The sequence below is a fragment of the Seriola dumerili genome, unplaced genomic scaffold (genome assembly GCF_002260705.1).
Source record: "Seriola dumerili isolate Sdu_G_001 unplaced genomic scaffold, Sdu_1.0 BDQW01000011.1, whole genome shotgun sequence".
NCBI lineage: Eukaryota > Metazoa > Chordata > Actinopteri > Carangiformes > Carangidae > Seriola > Seriola dumerili.
In genome coordinates this window covers 971330-995076 of record NW_019174266.1, presented here as the reverse complement: position 1 = coordinate 995076, position 23747 = coordinate 971330, and the positions used below count along the sequence as shown (strand labels likewise).

Here is a 23747-nt window from a genome sequence, read left to right as displayed (position 1 = left end):
CGTTTTTTTTTTGTTGAAATTCAAGCAGCTTGTCAAGTTTGCTATTAGAGGAGAAAATCCACGGGACCTTGTTTACGTCAGAGTTGTCGCTGCTAACGTAAGAGTGGTCACGCTGAGTGATGCTTGTTACCATATCTCACCATTTTACTATTCAGGATTCAATTTTTTTGAAATTAATTTTTATTTTAAATAATTAGTTTTTTTTTTTCAATTGTTGAAAATTGAAATGCTAATGATGTAAGCTCAAACCGTTTTAGAATTTTATTTGATGTGTTTAAATTTAGTTTTCTGAGATTAATTTGTATTTTTACTATTTCAGTTTAGCCAGTTGCAGCTTGTTTCAACCAAATGCATTAATTTACTAGTTTGTGACTGGACGTGACATTTATCTGGAAAGCAAAGGGGAAAACATTTAAGCCTAATGACTAATGCCTAATGAGAAAAATAAAAAGACCACTTCACTTCCCCATCACAGTTTATTATTTCCATTTTTTTTTCATCTTCATCATTCACTCACTAACAAACTGACCTTGCTTTGTGTTTTGAGTTGGGAGCTAATTACACTTTAAATCTGTTAGTGTCTTACTTTGACTGAACTGTGACTTTGCTGCTGCTGAACTGTTAACCCTTTGAGTGTTTCCTTGCAGTGATGACCCGGTTTTCCGCCGCTCTTCCCATTAAATGTTGCCGTGTCTCCACCTATCAGCCCGCTCTTTCCGTCTCGGTTATAAACAGTCAGGCTGAAATGAATGGAGAGGTGTATTGTTGGAGGAGCAACCGGCACCAAACAATGGCAAGAATGGCTCTCACCAATAGCTGTAGCTGCACGGGCGCTGACATCATATCACTCCCACATCTCTCTCTTGATTTCAGCCCCACCCGCTCCTTTCCATTAGCAAGTCAGTCCGTGTCCCTGTGTTATTTAAAGCCAGAGATCCTCCCTCTCACCGAGCCACTGTGTTGCATTTGTCTGCCTCGCCGCTTGTGTGTCTGGCTGTATGTGTGTGTGTGTGTGTGTGTGTGTGTATGTGTGTGTGTGTGTTGGGCTGTGTGTGTGTGTGTGTATGAGAGTGCGCTAAAAAACCCAGGCAGCCAGTGGGAGAGCTAGAGAGCGGGGAGAGAGACACGGGGGAAAGGCAAAAAGCATCTGAGAAGGGAGAAGGAACGGGAGTGTGAGACAGCTATGAAATTCATCCAAGCTATTTGCTTACTGCTTCTCTGTCCAGCTTTGAGCCTCAACACCAGGTAAGAGATAAATAAGAGGAGAGGGTGTTTTTTTGTTTTTTTTTGTCAGTTTCTTCCTGATAGAGACTCTGAAAGAAAAAGGGAGTATAGGTTCAAAGCATACAATGGGCAATCTTAGATTACTAATCTGAAGGGCTGTTCGGTCCTGTCAAATACTGAAGCCTTAATTTCTCCTGGCGGAGGCTCTGTGTGTGCTAAGCATGTTGGAGACTGAGAGACTTTGAAGGGAGGATGGAAGAGCTTATCTGTTGAACTAGGCTATTATCTCTCTCAGTTCTGGGCAGGCTGAGGACAGTTGTCCTTTTGTGGTGGTAATTCACTGAATGCGATGCCTCTTTGAATAGTGGTGACATTGCTTTTTGGGACTTTTGCTGCCCGCTGGTCTGGCAGGGAGCAAGTTGAAGTCGGGGGAACTGCGAGAAAGGACAAGGCTACTTGTGTTGCAGTGTCTTGAAAAAGAGCAGTTGTGTGTGTGTGTGTGTGTGTGTGTGTGTGTCTCTGTTTGTCGTGCGGCGTGTGTGTATGTATGTGTGTGTGTGTGTGCGTGCGATGTAAGGCTTTGGAAGAAGCTGAAGGAAGAGTGATGGGTAAGAAGAATGAATAAGAGAGGAATGTGTGGACAGGGGGAGTTTTGATGATTAATTAAATCATTGATAAAATCATCCTTCTTCTCTGCCAGTGCCTGACACCGCTGCCTTAATGAGAGCCGTGAGTGGAAATTCAGGGCTTTGACTATACCATGGAGACATCACACGCAGGAAGGCATGCATTATAAAACTTGCCTTTCCCTTTTTCTCTTCAGTGCCCCAAAACATTTCAATACTGTTTTTCATCTTTTCTTGGTGAATTAGTTGAATGCAGTTGCAGGGGAATGAACGTGGAGGGAGAAGGATGGCTTTGAAGTCAATGTTTTTCTTTTTGTTTTCATTAACTAAATAGACAAAATACCTACATTTTTATTTATTTCTTTTTAATTTTTTTGCAGCGTGATGCCAAACACATGAACGTTCCACCATGTGAATAATGTCTTTTGCCCCTGGGAGTTACATTAGACGGAGATTTGTAGAAAAAGAAGTCAAGGTTATTGCCCACATCCAGCATATTTGTCAATACCGGAGAGGTACACTGATGATGTATGAGTCATATAACTAGGGGCAGTATTGATGTATTAACCTCTAGCATTTAGTAGTCAGCAAATTAAGCACTCACACACCCTTTAACACACCTACAGTTTTGTTGCATTCATAAATAACCTTTTGGAAGCATTCAATCTGTTTTATCAGCATTGTATTTTTTGGTTGATTTTGCATCATAAGTAGATTTATTTAGATAATTTTAAGCTTATGAAACTAATATTTTGATTTGTTTGTCTGTTGGGGTTTATTTTTTATAGTGTGTACAGTCACCAGCACTCGAGGTGATGATTTTGTTGGCAGGTCAGCACAGATTGTATGCTGCCTCTTGAGGGGGAATGTCATGAAAAGTAATTACCAGAACACACAGATAATCAGTTTTAAGTTTGTTTCCAAACTCCACATGTTACCGAAGAGGCTGTGTAGGTGGCTTTCCTCCAACTCAACCGTCACCTACTGAACCTTCATTTGTTTTTGTTTTTAATGTAGGAAAATAAAAACTAAACATGCGTCAGGTCCTGAACTGATCTGTGGCGCCGCATCTGCTCCGCTCCCCCCCCCCCACAGGAAGCTCCAGCTATGACCAGCTAATCTTATCATGCTGAAATTGGGGAAAAAAAAAAAAGGAAAAGCTTATTTGCAAGAATTAAAATAATAAATGGGATCTGATATGAAGTTACTCCTACCCCCAAGAGGATCTTTTCCAGTGTGGGAGACTGAAAAACTCAACTGTCTTGAAGCAAGTCCCACCGGTTTAAAGCGGATCATAATCGGTTTCGTGGACTTTGTGTCGGAGAGATGACTGAACTCTGTGGTCACCTGTAGCTTGTGGTGTTGTATTTAATTACAATATATCAATATAGTGAGAAGTTTGACCTGCAGCTTCTTCCTCTGTGAGCTTTTCTCAGTTGTCATGATTGTAATCAAGCGCCTGTTAAGATTTGAACTCTTTCCAAGACCGACATTGAACTTTGACACTCGAATGCAAAATGTATGGGATAGTGGTATTTGTGTTGGTGACGAGGACGACGAGTTTTTAAAATGGTCATTATTTTAAATTTGTAATGAAAAGGGCAGCAATAAGGCGCCTTCAAGGACGGCTAAAGGTTATTTTATATTTCTTAAAGATTTGTCGTCACTACGAGCGTCCACGAATGGATTCAGTTAAAGGTCAGAGCTGAAAAAGGTTGGACTGGTTGATCCGTAGCACATGTCCGCTCTTGTCTTTGTTCCACTCCTCCTGCAGAGGGCTACATGTGTTTTGTCTACTGTTATCCCTGTCAAATGTGCATAATTAGCTATGCTTTTAATAGTCAGTGGTAATTAGCCAGTGTAATATCGTGCTATGTTGTCTTTTGATCTAGCGCTGCCCTAGAGAGGTTTGACTGAGGCAATAACAGTTGGCAGAGATGCATTTAACATAAAGCTGTGGAAATTGCTTTTTATCATTGCTAACATGGCCGGATTCTGTTGAGAGCAGAACAGAATATTTGATTCATACTCCTCCTTTTTTTTTTTGTGGTACCTTATTTTAAACTGAAAATCTTGAAGAGATATTCAGCTTTAATTTTCCAGGGAATAATTTAATTCTGTCGGCAGATTTTTTTTTGTTGTTGTTGTTGTTGCTTTTGATCTCGGCGGCGCTCAAAACCTCTCTGGAGTCGATTGGCTCCCTAAAACGCCTGTCATATTTGTATTGTTGCTCTGGAGGTCATGAGCCCGAAAAAACAAGGCTCATCATTTGTGACATCCTCATTTATTTATTTTTTGTTGAGATAGTGGAACGTCGAAGGGACTGACTGCGAGGTGTATCTGCTGCTGCAAAATGAACTGTGACTTGAGCTGTCTCGTCTACATATTGCTCTGCCTCGCTTTGCTTGATTCACTATCGTCACATCAGCGCTGCGTGAGGGAATCCATTTCATATGTTAACTGCAACCTCCCATTATGTGACCTGATGGAGTTGCCTTAAGGAATGTGAATTAATGGAATAGGAACGGTTTCAATTCTTTCCGTATGATAGCAGCATTTCTTAAGCCTTTGGTCGACGCTTAATTCTGTTTTATAGCCTAAACATCTGAAAGGCATCTTGTGAGCTTTCTCAGTTTTGTTATGCACGCTGAAACACTGATATTTAAAAAAAAAACAAAAAAAACTTAACCATGTTACAAGAAGTACAAGAATTCACAATATTGAACAGTACAGAATATAATTCCTTATTTTGATGCCAGCCCCTGCTGATATGAGAACTTGATTAAGAAGGATTTGTTTTTAATGAATTGAGTGGGTTACTCAGGCCACATAATGGTGCTGCAGGGCTATGTGTCATTGCAGAAATCAATTGGTACTTAGGCAGAAGACAAGGCTGCATTGACACTAGTCCCATGAGATATGACTGTCCGCCTCTGGGTCAGGGTTGGGGAGGCGACCACAGTCCGACCGCTCTTTTGCATTTGGCTTGTTGTCCCTGTCCCCCCCCTGCAGATCAAACAGCTCCACCTTTTATATACGCCCTCAGAACAATATTTGACACATTTTCTTGACACCATCTTTGATGTCTCCTACCTTAAGCAGACTCTTCTTGGAAACGGTGCTATCTGGTGGGATCTCCACAGCATCAAATATTTATGAGTATTTTGGACGGCAATTAACAGGACTACAGAGAGCCCCGGATTATACGTAGAGTGCAAACACACAGCCGCGTCGCTTTATATCTGAACATCTGCCCGTGGATACGAGCATATTGTAAATTAAACAAGTCTCTCTTTAGGGTCAGACATGAAAAGGAGGATAGTTTATGGGATGTAGATTAATGATGGAGCTGGGCACGAATTCTAATGAATGTGATATTATATTGTTGACCTTGGACATTTCTCCAGTAAAATACCCTTCTGTAATAACAGCATGTTGTCCTTATATCGACTCATGAGACTTTCAGCAGTGAAACCAGATACTGTATCAGCGTAATGTGTGAGGAAACCGGTCGGTGTTTGTGCACTTTCTTTTCATAGACACTCTTTTTCAAGGATGAAGCAACGTCTCATTGTTCACCTGTTGTGAAAGCTGCCCGGCCTCCTCCGGCCTCCTCTGCTCAGTCTGATGCATGTTTTGCCGAGTTGAAAACATCCCGCAGATCATCATTTACATCCGATCAATACTTTCTTACGGGTGACAATGAATAAATTCAATCAGGATGTACAGCAGCTGAGAGAAAACTCCTCGTGATATCTCATTGACAAACACCTGCAGTCTGAGTTTTGGTTTTTGCTCTGCAGTTTAAAAATGCTCAGATGAAACTCGCGGCGCGGAGGTGTTTCCCAAACATTGTCTGACACGTTGGGACGGTGAGAAATGACTGGAGGTCAAGTGTGGAGCAGATGTGGAATTAGACCCAACTATTGACTGGGGGGTGGGGGGGTGGGGGGTGGGGGGTAATGTCGATCTATTCATTGATGGACTGCAAATGGTTGGCAGGGATAATGACTGAGTGGAAACAATCCACCTCTTATCCATGGGCATTGTTTAGCACTTGGATGATGAAAGAGCAACTGTTCTGAACAAATACGGCTCTACCTTGGTCGGTGTGGCGTGCCCAGCCTGGCTGTATTGTCTTTGTTGAAGTGAGGCTTGGCTGCGTTTCTGCCGTTTGTCTTGATTGCTGCTGAGTGAGATCTTCATCACTAAATCTAAATGAACTGATGCTTTATTTATTTATTTTTCCCCCTGAAGGACGTCGTAGAAGCCTCGCACCGTTTACCTAAACATTTATGTGTTTTGCCGGGCGGCAGTTTGGGTGGGAGGCGGTTAAAGCGTCAGAAGATGGGCAACCTCTGAGTGACTTTTAATGTGCAGCGGCGATCTGTGTCACCATTACGCAACATAAAACACTGGGGTGTGTGTGTGTGTGTGTGTGTGTGTGTGTGAGAGAATGACTAGGAGAAAACATTAGCATGACTTCCTCATCCACACACCGAATGACATCTGTAGCAGAGACGTGATTACAGATATGACTTTCGGGGGGCGGGGTTTGAGTCCTCAAGATGAGATGGAAATGATATCCGTGCACGCTGGTGATGTCCTCAGCACCAATCGGACCGCGCATGATTATTGAAATTCAAAGGACATAGTGCAATGGTCACACCATGGCAACCACACAGTGGCCCACATGACAGTAATGAAGTGGGCTACAATAAACAGAACCTTGGGTGGCTCCTACAAATGAGAAAGTAATTAAAAGGACCACGATCGGCGCAGGTTGAAGAGTAGCCAGACGTTTGATATTCAAGGCCACATTTCAGGTGCTGTGCTGTTGCTCTCAATGCTCTCAGAAGACATTTGAAACAACAGCGGTGTTTATTCTTCAAACACTCAAGAGTGCGTGTGTGTCGTAGATTACTTGTTACCACGCTTCCCGGAACACGAGGTTTTATCGTTGAACAGCATCATCCACTAATGGTGGGGATACAAGAAACTGAATATTTGCTTTGTGTTAAGACGAGGGTGTTTGGGATGATGTGATTGAGGGAAAGATCATCACAAATTAAAAGGCATTTCCAGACTGTTAAAAAAAAGAAAAGAGTGGTGGTGTTTTAACAGCAAAGAATATGTATGAAGGACTAGAATAGAAAGTACATTGCTGCTTTTACTTAGCGAAACGTATCTGCTCTGCTGTTAACTTCATCTTAAAAGGCTCAAAACAATTATCATTCTCTTCATCAGCTCAGAAACCAGTCGCATAATTGCACTTAACACTGACAGATGAAATGCACTTCAGATGAAATGCAAATACCAATTGTCAAAAGCTGTATAGTAATAGAATAGACGATATTCATAATACCACTTGCTGCAGTGTTTTCTCAGTGACTCATGTTTTCTCTTCAAGTGTTGTATCACAATATTTGTATTGGCAGGATATTTATACAGGATAACTGATACCGGGCAGTTTAATCAAATATGTAAACTATATTTCTTTTATTGGTTATCAGAAACACAATATCCACAAGCGACAAACAGAACGACACCGTGCTGCATCGTTTAACTACAAAAATATATATTAAAGTATATTCAAAGTAAAGATAAAACAAAACAGTAAAACTACATGAACTTATTTCTGTGTTGGACACTTGTGGGCAGTGAAATGAGTTGAAAGCATCAGTGGCTCCATCACAGATGTTTTGTGGGAAACGGTTGCATCTGGAAACAAAAAACAGAGAGTTCAGAGAAACGCTGAGCGGGACTGAGGGGTGATGATTCTCTGTTGTGGTCGCACATTGTCGTTTGATTCATTTTTAGCACAAAAGTTTGATTAGTGCAGCTTTAAAATTGGTCATTCGGTATTTAAGTCAAGAATTCTTATACACTGAGATCACAACTGTACATTAATTATTACTTGGTTGGTACATGTTTTCTTCTCTACATACTCTACCTCGAATTCAACGCTACGATAACTGATTTTCTTTTGGCCACTAGGGGGCAGCAGAAACAAGTTGTGTGTATATTTACATATGCAGAGCAACAGATAAAATCATTTGAAATCATTTTTGCTTCTGCCTGGTGTGTATAAGGCCAGTGTTCACTCTCTTTTAGCTCTGTTTTCGGTCTCTACCAACTCCCCGAGGGAGACATGAGGCTCTTTAGCTGCTGTATGCTCCACCATGTTCACCAGCTGCTAACTCTTTCTGTTGTTTGGTGCTCAGCAGACAGTGGTACAGTGTTTTTTTTTTTTTGTGCTAAAAACAGCTGCCTGCTGCTGCTGCTGCTGAACATGAAGGTATGAGGAAGGATGTGTGGAGAGTGAACCAGAACGGTAAAGTTAAGGGCAGCACATCTAAACAATGAGCTGAGCCTCCATAAAGCTCCACAAAGCTGAGGAGAGCTTCAGATTCAGGGGAGAAATTCTGTGTCTGTTCATCACGTTGTCATTTCATATTGTCACTGTAAACCTATAGATTAGAGCTGCTTTAAGGAGGCTACAGTTTCTGATGTAAATCATTACTGCCATATCATCCAGCACTTGCTTCCACTCCTTCGGTGCTGTCAGTATAGATATTACAGTTCGGTTGTCACAGTGACTCTTGTAATTGGCAGGCACTTAATTGCCCAGTCCCCGTAAACAGGATGCTTGTGTTCTTTCAGTAATGAGTCATTAGCGAAAGGCTCTGCTTTTTGTTTTACAGTGAAGTGCAATATGTAAAACCATAATAAACAAAAGCTGTGCACCGTCCCTCGTCCCACTGGCACATGACATATAAATTGCCTCTGCTCTTTCCACCGGATTGTTATCGAGCACCAATGAGTCAATTCCCTCTGAAGCTAAAGGAGAATGCCTCGGTCACTTGCTCATGAATGTAAAGTGATGTTCAGGGCCCTTCATATGTTCTGTGACGTACTGTAGATGTCATGACATTACATTTAAGTCACAGTGTATTTATCGTCCTCATTTCACATGATTATATTCAGTTTGATCCTGACGTCTTTGTCGGAGTCTAAATAAGATCTTGGCTTTTTATTTCGCAGTTATTCAGTTTAGATATTAATTTTCCTGGAGCCCCCAGGACAGATGAATCATCTGAATCAGTTCACACAGTCATAAATAGTTCCGTTTATATTCAGCTGATTAATGTTCGGGCTGCAACTGGTGAGAAAAAGTCCATGAAATGTCTTGTGTTGTCCGAACAACAGTCCAAAACCAAGAGATACTGAGTTTACCATCGTATCAAACTGAGAAAATCTGCACATCCTCATACTGGACAAGCTGGAACAGGAGGATATTTGGCATTTCTGCTTAAAAAATTATGAGATTTAAATAATCTTATTAATCTTAAACAGCCCCCTAAAGAATTAAACAACTTCCCCGGGATTTGTTCTATTTGTCTTAATCATTTAAGCTAGTTTAGCATAATAACATTATTACTTTATTCATAAGGCACAAACTTCAAATTTCAGTGGAGAATTTGTTTTTGCATTGGTGCTGAATCATTCAGCATTTTAACATTGTGTTGCTTCGGCTTTTAATGTCATGAGACATGTTTTACAGAACGACACTGATTGGTGATGTCTAATTACCGAATGATGTTGGATTGCATTTCCAGGGGGTGTAAACAGATTAATTTGAATATGATTGACGCTAGCAGAAACGGATCAAAATAGTTTGACTACAGGCAAACAAAACAACAAAAAATTACAACAGGTTATAAACATTTAACATCACAGTTGAATCCTGTGTAAATCTGCTCCTGATGAGCAGATATTCATTAAGACATTTTCTCTGCCCCAAACCCTTAACATAGAAATCCCGTGGGAATTCATTAATTACAGCAGCTACAGTACACTGGGTTTAAATATCACGCGTAAATGTCATTCACACTGATGGAGACGAAACATTTACCTGCTGTTTCCTTTTACCTCCCAGCTGCCGTAGGTCTTTCTCCACCTTTTATTTACCCGGAGAGCAGTTGCTAAGCAGAAACACGTCTCGGCAACGGCATGTTTCACATTCACAAAGTTACACTCTCTGACACCGGGGGAGCCGCCCTTCACAGATCACATGGTCTTCTTTTGAGCGGCTCCACTGAAGCGGTTAGTTTGTGGGATGGAGGGGGTGGGAATGGTGGGTGGGTGGTCTGTTGTTTTTTAGCTTCAGTTTTATCTTGTTTTCNGCTCACCTTGCCCACCCTGATTTTCTCAGCCTTTTGTGGGATTCAGCTCTCAGTCATAGACTACTTTTCTAATCATTAAGCTGCCACCAGGAATCTATCCATTCCCCAATTTCACTCTGCTCAGCTGTTTAATGGCTCATAATTGGTTCACTGCGGAACGAACCAAAGTGCTCAGAGGCATTACTCACAAAATATCTGAGGGATCAGAAAATGTGGAGATATTGGTTTTGGCATGAACAAAAGATGAGGGTCATAAATAATACAGGTCTACACAAAAACGGTTAGATTATGTAAGAAAAACACGGATGGAGCTCCGTGCTTTGTCCTTATAATCAATATATTCATTGGGTCACACCGTTTCTCTGTGCTCTAGTTATGTTGTTATCTATTGAGACTGCTCCTTTTTGTAAAAGCTTTCTTGTTTTTGCCAAGGAACAACCACCCAAGTCCATGCACTAAAGATTAATGTATGCTAAATGCTCGGCTATGGCTTCCAAATTAGAATTTGCCTGTTGATGGTTCAAGTGGAATTTAAGCAAAAAAACGACCCGACAGTTGCTCGTTGTTAACGGCAAAAGTTGCCTGGAGACTTAAGACCTTATGAATAATTAGAAATGTACAAAGACTTCAATTATAATAAGTGCTAAGTAAACAAAGAGAGAAGTGACGTGAAATCTATTCCAGCTAAAGTGCCGGGGACAATACCAGGAGCACCTGCGCAAAACACCACGGCCCCTCCAAACAGCTGTGCTGTGAATTCAGGGTCACAGTCTTCTCTGGGTTTTTTTTTCTTTCTGAGGAACAGAAATTCACAAACACCTGCAGAGAACATTGTATGAAACCGTGCCCTCGGTCCACACAGCTGAACGAAACCACATGCAGCTGAAGTGCTGGAGAATAAAATGACGTGTTTTCATCCTCAGTATTTTCAGTCTTTATCTCTTCAGATTTTGAAAGTTCAGAAAAAAACACAAACAGCGCATAAGAAATAAGAAAAGACCGTCAAATTTAAACTCTTCAAACTATACACGATGCTTTGTTCAGCTTCAGTCTCTTAAACATGCTGCTACAGAGCTTCACAGCTTGTTTTTCTACATAGAATACATCAATTAGTCATTTGAATTTGGAAAAAGGAAATCCCAATCTAAACATCATTTTGCACAAAAATAACTAATAATATCTATTCTTAACCGCTCAGCGCATAAAATATGTTGAACGTCCATTTTCCAGCAGAAAACATCATATTCTACTTCATTCTTTTTAAATGTAATCTCCTGTAATCCTGCACAATCCTGAGAGATAAACACCATCCAACAAAGACAGTACATGTGCCACTGTGCTTACAGGCATTCACAAATAACAGCAGGAACATACCTGTGTGTTGATCACCAACATAACAGTAGGTAGTGTGAGTAAAATCTTTCTACTGAATTACAATCAATTCTATATCGTGAAATCATATTTGGATGTATTATATTGTGTGGAAGCTGAAGAACCCTGTGTAGACACCTGCCTGTGGCGGGTTCAGGTAGTTTGATAAAGAATCTAGGTGCTGCAGGTTTGATTAAAAAAAAAAAAGAAAAAGAAAACTCTATAAATCCAGACACAGCCAGAAATGTTCCCCTGTCTGGTGAAATGGCACGGCAGAGTTTTTGAGAATTGACAATTTTCTTTTGCTTAACTGTAAATATTGTTATTATATCGCCCATCGGAGTGATGTTCCCAAAGGCAAGTGAGCAAGCAGCAAAAACCTGCCACATGCAGCTGTTGTGTGAAACACAACACAATGCTGAGGGGCGTGGACTCGCTTTCCCACAGCATTCAGGGAGATCCGCGTCCCCCCCATCCCCCTGCAGGAATTATTGCTGAGCAGTCTGTTTCAGGGGAGCGGCATCAGCTATCAGATTAGTCTCTGCTTGGTACAATTTGGTTTCTGAACTGTTGTGGGCTATTTGAAGCTATTTTGGGACAGCTGTCCCTAAAAGGTAATTCCAGTCCAGACTGAAGCAAATCTGAATCCAGACTATGCAATACCTGCAGAAAATGTGGTGGCACCGCTGCTGCTGCTGCTGTTGTCCTTTATCTATTGCTCTCTGATGAAAAGTTAAAGCTGAATAGCTGCTGAGATGTTGTCTAATCAAGCTCAAGATAAACTGTGTTATTACATCTGCCCTGTGTATGAGCATGTCTTCTCTAAGTGTCTATCTCTCTCTCTCTCCCTCTTTGTGTTTTTGTGTCTGTCTCTGTTAAGCCCTTCGAACACTCTTGAGGCTTTTACTTTGAAAATCTGGCAATGTGGTTCCTCACCACCAATTGAAATTAACAGCCGAACTTCTGACTCCTGCTCACAAGCTCCCAGCAAGCTCCTCTAACCTGGTTGAGACTCTTATTTTGAAGGGTGAAACACAAGTTGTGTGTGTGTGATTTGTGTTGATAGTGTGAATAAATAATTGATGTATGGTATGGTATTTTAAAAGTGCCTGTATTTGTGTATTTGCTCATGAGAGGGAGGGGTCATTTAACATTGATGGGTTGTTCTTGTTGCTCAGGGGCTAACGATTCAAAAGCCCCAAGTCTTATTGCTTAAGTGGTCTACAACTTAATGTATGAATTCAGTGTGTGAAGTGAAAGACGTGAGAGTCATAATAGCAGAAGTACAAAAAAAAAAAAATGTAAGTAGTAATAATCCAAAAACAAGATATGAAAAATCTGAGCACAGGTTTAATAGCTGTAGGTCTTTGGATCAGTTTAAGGCTTGAGTGAAGTTTCTGGCTGAAAGTATGCTGAGGTGGTTGGATTTCAAAGTTTTGAACATTCCTCTCATTCATTTCAGTGGCAGAAAAAAAAAAAGGCAGAATATTTTGAAAATGATAAATAGTAGAAAAAAAGTTGAACACAAGCAGGTGGCACATTGTGATCCTGCAATGATTTCTACTGTATCTAAATGCTGAACTGGTTGCTAAGTGGTTGCTGGATGCCCGAATCAGCATTCACACTGATGAAGAGGAAATATTTGGGGCTGGCACAGCGATCCCACCAATTAATCAGGTGCGGTGCTCTGGACTGAGCGCGAGCCTCGGTGTAGCTACCATTTTGTTGAGTAATTGAAGTCTGATTAGCGCTGAGAGCAGGGATTTGATGAGTGTCAGAATTTAAAACAGCTGTCAGCGGTCTTCAGTGTAATTCGACAAAACATCTTTGATGCGAGTTGCCCACTTGATTACTAACCTCTTCCCCCTGATGCACAAATCACCTGCAGTGTCTTCTCAGGCGCCGGCTGTATAATGTATTGTAGTATAAGCACATGTCAGAGAAACACTGTCTGACAGATGCACTGCCAATATTCAAGGACAAACAAAACAAACGTCCGAGAGCTGAAATTGATTTCCAGATATCACCTGCCAAACGGGTGCCGTTTTTCATTTCCTGTCTTTTTATTAACCCCTCCGTATTTGTTCTGTGCTCTCTGCTGGGTATATACTGTACATCACCTAACCAAGCTCCCGTGTACCATTCTTCTAGAAACATAATATCTGCTTCTTTTGGTGAAGGCTACATAAATCTGAATCCTTTATCAGCCGCCAGCACACCTCCTCGAAGACGCCCAGGCGGATTCTGTTATTTTTATCTAATCATTTCCTGAGCATATTCTGGTGTCAGGATCCATCTTGGCTGACAAGTGCTGGTTACATTTGAGTCGCCTATCGCCCTGTTTTTCCAGTGTTTTGCCATGACACCTGACTGATAAGTGTGTTGTTCGGTGTGCATGCGGAAAGGAGAGGATTTTCGGCGGTGACATGCGGCATTTAGCACAGAGAAGCCTGTTCAGCGGTGCCCACGGTGGCAGTTTATCTCACAAATGTTTTTGTTTCATATTCCGATTGTGGAGTTTATGCCCGCAGACCTCGACGTTTGATGGCACTTTCGAGACGCCTGCTTGTTCGCTGCAAAAGGAAAATATTGTCTCGAGGAAATGTGAAGAGCCAGAGATGTCATTAATCCACAGGCTTTGGTCAAAAGAGCAACGATTTGCATGAATTTGTGACCGATGTGAAACGAATGCCATATTCAAATTGAGCTATATTGTCTGCCTCTCTTGGAATTTTCATTGTAATGTGCATTTACAGCATTCAATTAGCAATGTGCCATTTTAATAGATTGGCAAGTGTCCAGATTTTAAAAATGCTCTTCTTTTGTGAGGCTGGCGTTGGGAAAAAAAAAAAAACCCAAAAAACTGTAAACATCCTCTAGGACTCCCAGTCATTTTATGTGACCCTGAAACAATGCTCCGAGGATGATGCCTGCAGGATTAAAGGCGTATTGTCACTTGCCAATCAATTTCTAGTGTCAGGTTTACTATTGGGCAACAAATGGAAACTCACTCATGCAGTTCACCCTCTTGCTGATATTTCTTTCTTTCTTTTTTACTTTTTTTTTTGTCGTCTTTTTCAAGTGGAAACTACCACAGAGCAAATATGAAGTCCAGCTTTCAAAAAACATGGCCTTTTTTCTATTGTGTGTGTGTGTGTGTGTGTGTGTGTGTGTGTGTGTGTGTGTATGTAGAGTACGTGCGTTGAACCTCACCGCTGGGCACAGAGAGGGCAGCGAGAGGGTGTTATGTTGCTGAAGTCCACCACTCCCATTTGCCTGTCTGTCAGATGTCTTGCTTGGCTGAGCTCCACACAGTGATGGTGTTGACAAAATGACAGGAGGGGGGCACACTCCAGTGAATGTCAATTTGGCTGCAAAGCACCGTTTCCCCAGGAGTGCTGAAGCTCCCACACACACAAAACAGAAAAAAAAAAAAAAAAAAAAAAAAAAAAAAGAGAGAGAGAGAGCTGTAGTTTATGAAAAGGCGAGCGCCACACACTCGGGTATTTACATAAAAAAACCACAGAGGGGCCACATGCATGCAAATCGACACGCGCTGCACAGTCCCTGCGCTTCAGAAAATGTGCTGACCCCCCCCCCCCGAGTGAAATCACATCCCAGCAGCGGCAATTAGCTGCCGCCTAGAAGAGATCACCAGCAAAAAAAAAAACAAAAAAAAAAAACACTACCTGGCGTTTCGTTATTATGACAAGATGGCGATGGTGTGTGTCTAAGCGCAGACTGTTGTGCGTTGTGTTCTCAGAGCTTTCCCTTTGCCTTGCTTACTGTCCTGACTTGACTGCCGGGATTAGGGATGCATTCTAATGTGTCTCTAATCTTATAATCGGTCTAATAGGGACACAGTTACACTGGAGCCCTTTAATGTCTAAACACAGATTGAGTTTGGGGCGACCGTGGAGGTTACTGGGGACATTTAGCACAGATCTGAATCTGCCAGCTCGACATTAGGATTCACAGAGTATTCCTGTTTGGGAACTTCATTAACCGTCCGGAGTCGTATTCGCAAAAACTCACCTCAGATGTTAAATAACTTATACCAAACAACCTCCCTGGCGTGTTTAGCAAATTAGCATTTGATGACAGGTGTTTGGATTAACACTGATTTAATGAGCTTTATGAAAGTCCCTGGAGGATGAATGCGGGGTTTTGGGATTACCTACTTCCAGGATACTGTTAAAGACAGGCAAATGGAAAATCTCTGCTCCAAATCCATTAAAATGTGTCCGTGTTCTTATTGCCCACAAACCCCACCAGCAACACAAACACATCACCATCACAACACGACACCGCCACTTTTTTTTTTTTACTGACGTGCAACCGAATCAGACGCCTTTTATTGTAGAGATGTGGATCTCAGAGTGTGTGCAGCGGAAAAAAAGGTTGGCGTCCTTTTTTTTGTGAAATGATTGTCACGACGGCATCCTTTATCTCGATGGCACGCTTAATGGGAAACTCACAAGGTCGTTCACAAGGCGGCGGTCTCCAAGGTAGCCACGGCGATGTGAGTGTTATTTAGGATGCTGATTTTGATGGAAGTGATAAGTTAAAGAACTCTGTCATTGATTTTCACTGACCTCTGTTGAATAATATTATCATATGAACGCATTAATGAATATTTTCTGTGTGTGTGTGTGTGTGTGTGTGTGTGTGTGTGTGTGTGTGTCATCTTTACAGCAATCGCCACTCAACATATTCATACTCTGCGAGCCCTCCTCCAGGAAATAGTGCTGTGTGTACAATGTGTTCTCATGGCGATTTCATTATTATTCAGGCAGAACTGCAAAACATACTTTAAAGTTTTTGGTTGTTTTTTTTTAAAGTGCTATTTTGTTCCATCTCTCTATCTCTGTTTGTGTAAATAAGAAAATTGCTCCCTCCTCTGTTTATATCTGTGACTTTGCTCTTTTGTTTCAGTGTTAGAATTTTTGCCCGGTGTTTCAATCTAATCTCAAAGCTTTCGACAGTGTCTTTGTATAGACACAGTGATGAATTGGACCCCAGTCATTTGTGTATAAAACAGCACAATATCCAGCGACGTGCTTTCCCGTGAGATCTGGCTCACAGACGAGTGCGTCGTCTTCTAATGAGGCTTTATTGCCATAGTGCTGCTTCCTGTTGTCAACATGACTTGCTGTGGTTTCAATACAAGTGGATATGAATATGACAAATAGTCACCACATCACCACGTTCACACAATAAGCCACTGAGATTAGTGCTTAAATATTCACATCTACCCTTTGACTTTTAAAAGCTTTTCCTGGCGGCTCTGAAATACACAACATTTAATACTTAATGATTTAAAATAATATTTGAGTACTGGCAATAACTAAAACCTTATTGTGGCGGCGTATAAGCTTACACTCCATGAATCCTTATTACTTTTAACTCCTTGACGCAGTGTGTGCAGAGTGGCAACCTGAAATATTACACAACAGTCAATCTCAGTTCAAACAGCCTGCAGCGTGTTGCATGCGTTTTCAGTATGTAATTAAAAAGTTCAGTGTGTTTTTCACCTTGAGAACCTGACTGGACTTATCACAAAGTCATACGAGTCTGGTATAAAGCAACGTGTGTGTGTGTGTGTGTCTGTATTTAGTGTGAATCTGCACTACAAAGCGCATCGCGTCTGCCCACCTGCAGGCGTTGGGAATAATTTGCTCTTGCGGCTGGAAGTGTTTTAACGTGTTCATTGTGGTGAGCACATTATGCTTGTTGTGTGAAACCCCCGAGTTCTAAAAACAGGCAGGTGCCGTTTTCACAAAAGAACCTGTAGAGAAACAAAAGGGGGATGCAGATTTCTTGTTAAGCCGCTGCCTCAGTATTAATCAGTAACTGGATCATACAGTCGCAGCGCTCGATTGTCGGGGTATTAACCAGCGACACGTTTGATAATCGATTAAGTCATTTTTTTCAAGCAAAACTGGCAAAAATGTCGCAGGTTCCAGCTTCTTAGCCATGAATATCTTGTGTGGTTTTTCTTACTCTACTATGACAGTAAATTATATATCACTGAGTTTTGTCAGTGCAAGGCCCTGGACCCTGTGGACCTTGGAGTTTGCTGACATGCTGAAGAAAGTAACGAGTAGATTTTCGATAATGAAAAACAGTCTTTAGTTGCAGCTCCACAAAACTGGAAACTCGTATTCACATGATTCTGAAAGGATTTCATGAAATAGTTAACCCTTACTTGAAGATGTCATGGAGTATTATACGCTCTTTGCTTGTTGTTGCAATACTATTTATTTATTTTTTTTAATACCGCAACAGAAATCAAACCGTTTGAAATCATAGAGAAACAAAGTCGCTCTGCGTGGGATCCCACAGACACTGAGAGAGAGAGAGAGAGAGAGAGAGAGGGTGAGAGAAAGTCAAAAGATCAGTGTCAGGCTGGAAACCTGACAGGCTTAAAAGGATGTGGACAATAGTCACCTGTGGGAGTTTAAAAAAAAAAAAAAAAAATTGTCCCCACTCATCACGACCTTGTCAATCTTCTCCTTATCAGTCTCAGTCCAGACAAAGGGGCCGCGGTGTCACCTGCTGTGGGCATTGACTGCAACCCGGTGAGTGTATGTCCTTGAATTTGAGGAGATGCTGAAAGGCACAGCCCTTCAAATCCTCCACAAGTGCATTCGGATCTACTTAATAGATGGAAGACTAGCTGTCCACAGATTAAAATATACTTACAGTATATACATTTAAATACGGACGCCTTAAAAATCCATTTTCAGTGTTTCCCGTGAGAGAAAGTCGACGGTTTGCTCTGAGTCTGTTGAACACCGTTCCCCTGCCAGCCCGGAGTATTTAGCGGCTGCAGCAGCGTATTGGGGCGTCCCATGTCTCTGACTCTTCATCCCGTGAGTCTCTCAAAGCTTGTGTAATGTGTTATACAACTTACACTGCCTTAAAATTAATCCAGCACCTCCCAACCTGAGTCGACAACAGGTTCCTGTGAATATAGTGCTTGGCTGCGTAGCGAGCAGAATCCCATTACTTAAATGGATAGGACTAATAATAAAATATTACTTCCAACCAAACCGGATTAACAGTGATCTCGTGCTCTTGGGAATTTGTTGAGCTGCCTTTTCCACACAAACATCCTTTAAATACGAAGCTTTTAAACAAGTTCATTTCACCTCTGCTGCTTTGTTGTTCGTGGATTGGAAGAGGGATAATGAATGCATGCTGGACAAACAGGGAGGAGAAAAGAGGCAGGGCTCTTTAAATAGTCTGTTTATGTGCTTACCGCTGCACCTCACTATATAGCTGAATTAATGCCAAGTACACACCGGTTACTGTAGGTCAGCTGGGGAATGCTAAGCATTGGAAAATACAAGCAGTTTGTAGACTTCATGCCACAGAAAATGCAGATGAAAGAAAAAGGGGAGAGACACTCTGAATCAGCAACCGAGTCAGAACGGTGAGGCACACTGTGCACAGGACTCTGGTCTACTTAGGCTGATTGGTGTCTCTGTATTTCCTCCAACAGTCTCCTCCTGTGCGATGGGTTACACAAAAACCCCAGCACACAACACAGCGACCCTCAACTGTTTCATTTTAAGCGCTGATGCCAAATCCTGAAGGAGGTGGGATCATCATTAGCTTCACAGCTAATGCTATTCTACTTACGTGTACTGTCGTGTATGTGCTTTACCTCCCTAGTATAGAGTTAGAGAGTGTTTTTGCTGTTAGTGCACAACAATGAAGTCTGTTAACGTCTAAGAGGAAAAAGATATGAGATGATGCAAGAAACTAGATTTGGGTCAAACTGCAATTTTATACAATTACTCTTATTTAAAGATACTCTGTGGGATTTTCCTGTAAACAAACAGAGTTGTTTATTCTTAGTGTTTTCCGACCAAAAACACACTGTGTGTCCTCAGACAAATGCGAAGAGTGAATTTCCCTCCTTATAAAACACTCGCAAAGCCAAAAACCTTAAATATTTTAAACCCTGCGTTGTTTAAGTCCGTGTTTGCTATCTCTCAGTCTCTGTCTTTGCTGGTGCATTGCTGTGTTTCTTGTCGCACTCCCAATCGCCAACTGTCGATCAGTGGAGTAGCACAGGACCTACAGCGGGTATTATTATCATGCCGCTGCGTGCTCGTGTGTGAGAATGAAACAAGGCGGAGACCTACTTGCAAAGACATTTCTGCACTAGCAGTGGACAAATAGCTCCACTCGGGTACCTGTTTAAATTTCACAACAAGAAAAACAAATGTTATCCCAAAGATATAATACATGCTTTGTTTCCTAAATTCTTTCTGGAGCTGTCTCAACTCTACACTATTTTTATCTGTGAGTAGCTCCTCTACTTCTTTCTGTACGTTGCAGTGGGAGAGCACAGTGTCCATCAACAGCACACACACACACACACACACACAAAAAATAAAAAAAATAAAGTGAACTTCGTATGAATACACATCTTTCGGTGTGCTGTAGAGTGTAAAGGAGCCTGGTTTCAACAGGCAGTTAACACTGTGTGCTACAGTGCCTCAAGCAATAAACACAGTGGCACTTGGAAGGAAGCAGCTGAGGAAAGTTTCCTGTTCTGAAGTTGCCAAAAAAGTGGAACCAGCGCATTGAAAAGACACAGAAGAAAGAAAATACAATGTCCACACCAGATTTTTATCTTTATAATTAGCAGATGAAACGTGATGAAATCCGTAGTAACAGATTTACATTCTCATACATATATAACAGTCTAATTACAGCCTTACATCACGTGTTCTCACTGTAGGTGTGATAAGTGTGACTCATAGAAGTGAGTATGGATAATTGTGTTAAATGTGATGGGCCTAATTTAATGAAGACGCTATGACAAGACTTGACCACTCGATATCACTTCTGACACATATTGCACGTCGCTGCCTTTAACCCCTGTTTTCGTAGCGCACGTGGCGCTTCCATCAGAATCCTCTGTGTTAGCTAATAAATACAGGTTCAGCTAGCTCCCACTGGTGATGTGGTTTTGACAGTGCTGAGAACCTGTTTCTGACAGGTAAAGGTGTCCGTGTTTGCACTGCAGAATCGTAACTGGGGCTTTTACTGCGGAGATGCATATTTGGCATTCCAGTCACAGCCCTCCAGTGGACTAACAGTTGAGGTAGAACGAGACCTTCGCAAAGAAGTGCAGCTCGTCTGGTTTGAATTAGCAGGTTTTTAACCTCCGAAGAGGATCTGAATGATCGGATTTGAAAAGAATGAAAAGAATAAACCCCCAAAAATGTCCCTTCACTGTTTGTGTATATTGATTTTCATCATGACATAAGAGTGAAAAGTACACGGATATTCTAATCAGCAGCTTGTTAGTATCCACTTACTGCACAGCTTCACATCGGCTGCAATAACAGTGTCAGAGAAGTGTGTCTAACTTGAAAAATAAAATACGCCGCAGTTCAGAGGCACTAAGTTGATTATTCTCAGGAAATTGGAAATTAACTGCGGTGGTTCTGAGAAACTGAGCAAATTGTTTACCATAATGTCTGTTTGGGTCTCGCCAGCAATTACAAAACAAAGGTCAAATATAACCAATTATTTCTGGCAATTTTACCTTCATTTGTTGAGGGAAGCCAAATTCATTCTGCGGTTCTGCACGACTGAGCGGTAAAACGAAACCACGAGTCTTTAAGACTCAACGTCTCTGACCTGCTGGACACGTTTACATTTATTATAAAAGAATATGACATGATTGTAGGAATCATTAATGCATATAAATGAATGAATTATTGATTGAATGACTGAACAAAAATGGAACCTGACGTTAGCTAAAAAATAAAGTGAAGAAAAATAATAAATGAGAAAGACAAATGAAAGACAAAGATATTTTTTTTTGTTGAAGATAACAGAAGGAGACAGACAGAAACACTTTCACTGAAGATGTAAGAAAAGTCTTGTGGCATGAATACAGTAAAACGGACTACATAATAGATACCTTAAGTGCACTTTCCTTCATTAATATATAATTACTCTTGAAAAGAGTCTCTGTCCATTGGTGGAAATATTATAATGTATTTGTCCTAGACATTTACAGAAGGTTTTTTTATTTGAAAGTAGTTCATTTTAGTTTTTTATTTTTAAAAGGTGCTGCATGTAAGTGTTTTAATTCACTAAATTATCAAAAGAATGTGAAGAAATAACACTTTTCACATCATGTGTTATGTTGCTGGGTTTACAACCGCTGAAGTTAGCATGCTAACCAGCTAGCCCCAGCCCGTCTTGTAATTACCACGTTGTACCTCGAGAGGCAGTGATGAGTCACTGTAGCATCCGGTCTTCCCATCAGTAGTCGCTACTGCTGCGGAAGTTTTTGCTAATAACGTTATTGTGTAGATTTTGTCGTCGTAACTGCTTTTCTTCCAAAAGAAACCAGAACAGAACGAAGAGATCTAATCCACTACATTAGTGAATGAGGTGAAGTTATGTCCGGCAAACAATTGTAGAGAGCTGACATTAGCTAAGTCGAAGAGTTGTGCAAGGACAGAGAGATAGTTTGAAGGATGAGAGCTGAGCCCCTGAAGTATGGAAAATATTTAAACAAGAAGAGGGAAATAAATGAAAGAACAGGGTAAGTTTAAGTCTATCAAAGATTTATCTGCCAGAAAAGCAAAGGAATGTCTAAAGAAGCTGAGAGGAGGAGCACAGCACATTAGTGAGAAGAGATTTCTGGGAGAGTTTTCAGGATGGCATTTAGACAGACAGACACAGTTTAGACAGACCAGCCAGGGAGGGGCGCTAGCGTTGCACCAAGGACTAACTCTCACCACCAGAAACTACTTTTTAACATTAAGCTAGATCAATATAGACGCAATGAAACAAACAAAAAAAGTACTTATTTCTGTTTATTCTATTATGGTCTTGAATCAGATCTGTTGAAATGTAGATCGTGGAGTCGTGTCCCGCAGCTTCACAGATTCTCCCGGAGGGACCTGCAGGAGTCTCGTGTCTCTGACGCCGTGTTGATGTCTCTCCTGGTCTCCGTGCCACTGATTGGGGTTTCCCATTATTGAGATGCGATGTCTTGACAGCTCTGCTGTCCACATGACACTCGGCCACATGCCTCTTACAGTTGACCTTTACATGGTTCCATTTCTAATTTCTATTTTAATAAAGGGACTGACTCTCTACATCATGCTCTTAATTTCATATATAATATTTGTTTCATTTTTGTCTTCAAAATAAAATGTGATTCTAGCGGAGCATACAATTTCAGGAAAACAGAAAACAAATGGTGAATCTTTATCAGTGACTGGACTGGCTAATATTAAAATGAATAATGTTGTAAAGTCACTGACGCCACATTTTGATAAAGAAAGGAAATTATTTTGGCTTCTAAAATCAAATCCTCAGTGGAATCGTGGTTATAGCTGCATTATAAAAATAAATGTGAAGCTCTTTTATTTAGTCTACAGCTCCAGCCTTTCTTCACTGTTGAATTCACAAACCAGTAACCAGCAACTCTCTAGCTTCTCGCTTGAGTACATTTCTGCTTGAAACAGGGCTGGGCTGGTGGGTGGACCATAACAAACAAAGGCAGTGAGGCTCACTGCATACTGTAGCTGGTGAGGCAATCTTCTGTGAATTGCTTTGTGCATAATCTTGCGCTCTCACACCAGGATGCAAACGTGGTGTCACAGAAGGCCAACACATAGAAATGATATTTCATGTGATGGGAGGGGCGGAGAGGGTGTTGAGACATGTGGGATGTTATTATTGGAGCCGCGCTTGTCGACATCTTTCCTGAAATATAAACCAAAATGTCAGTGTGAAATAAAGGGAGGGAAGAAAAAGAAATATTTCTTCACGTAATTCAGTTTTAATTGAAATAAGTGGCTGTGTATTCTGATGTGGAGAACTGGCAAATAAATGTCATCTTTGTTGTGACTTCAGCGTGTTTTCCGTCCCGAACCACAAAGAACAGCTCAGGTGATTTCTGAGTTATGGAGTGTTTGACTCGTAACGCACATGAGCGGATAGCGGTGGCGGCACAATCACATCAGTCATAAAGCGCGCTAGCAGTAACCCAGCAGCCATAATGGCCAACAATATCCTGTGTTGGTGAGTGGAAATGGTGGAGGGCGTACATACTGTATATTGTATCTGTGCAGTTTTAGTTTCTCATCTTCCTCCATCTCCAACCACGGGACTGTACTTATCTCTGTGGAGAGCAGACTAAACCGGAGTCTGTTATTGAATAGCTATTATTAAATCTTCATTGAGGCATGAAGAACTCATTGCATGTGAGGCGGGTGTATTGAAGTTTCATTGAACAGTCCGATGTGCTATGTATGAGAACTATGGAATTGCTTCTAATTGAATTTCT

At 41.3% G+C, this 23747-nt stretch overlaps 1 protein-coding gene across 3 annotated transcripts in view; it reads left to right on the top strand.

Annotated features, from left to right (window-relative positions):
* The first annotated feature begins 954 nt into the window (after positions 1-954).
* The window catches only part of luzp2 (leucine zipper protein 2), a 135353-nt gene continuing 112560 nt past the window's right edge, over positions 955-23747 (top strand). For all 3 annotated transcript variants that reach the window (XM_022749049.1, XM_022749057.1, XM_022749039.1), the window contains exon 1: positions 955-1245. In XM_022749049.1, coding sequence (XP_022604770.1) covers positions 1184-1245 — 62 coding nt within the window. In that variant the 5' untranslated portion in view covers positions 955-1183. The remainder of the gene's footprint in view (positions 1246-23747) is intronic.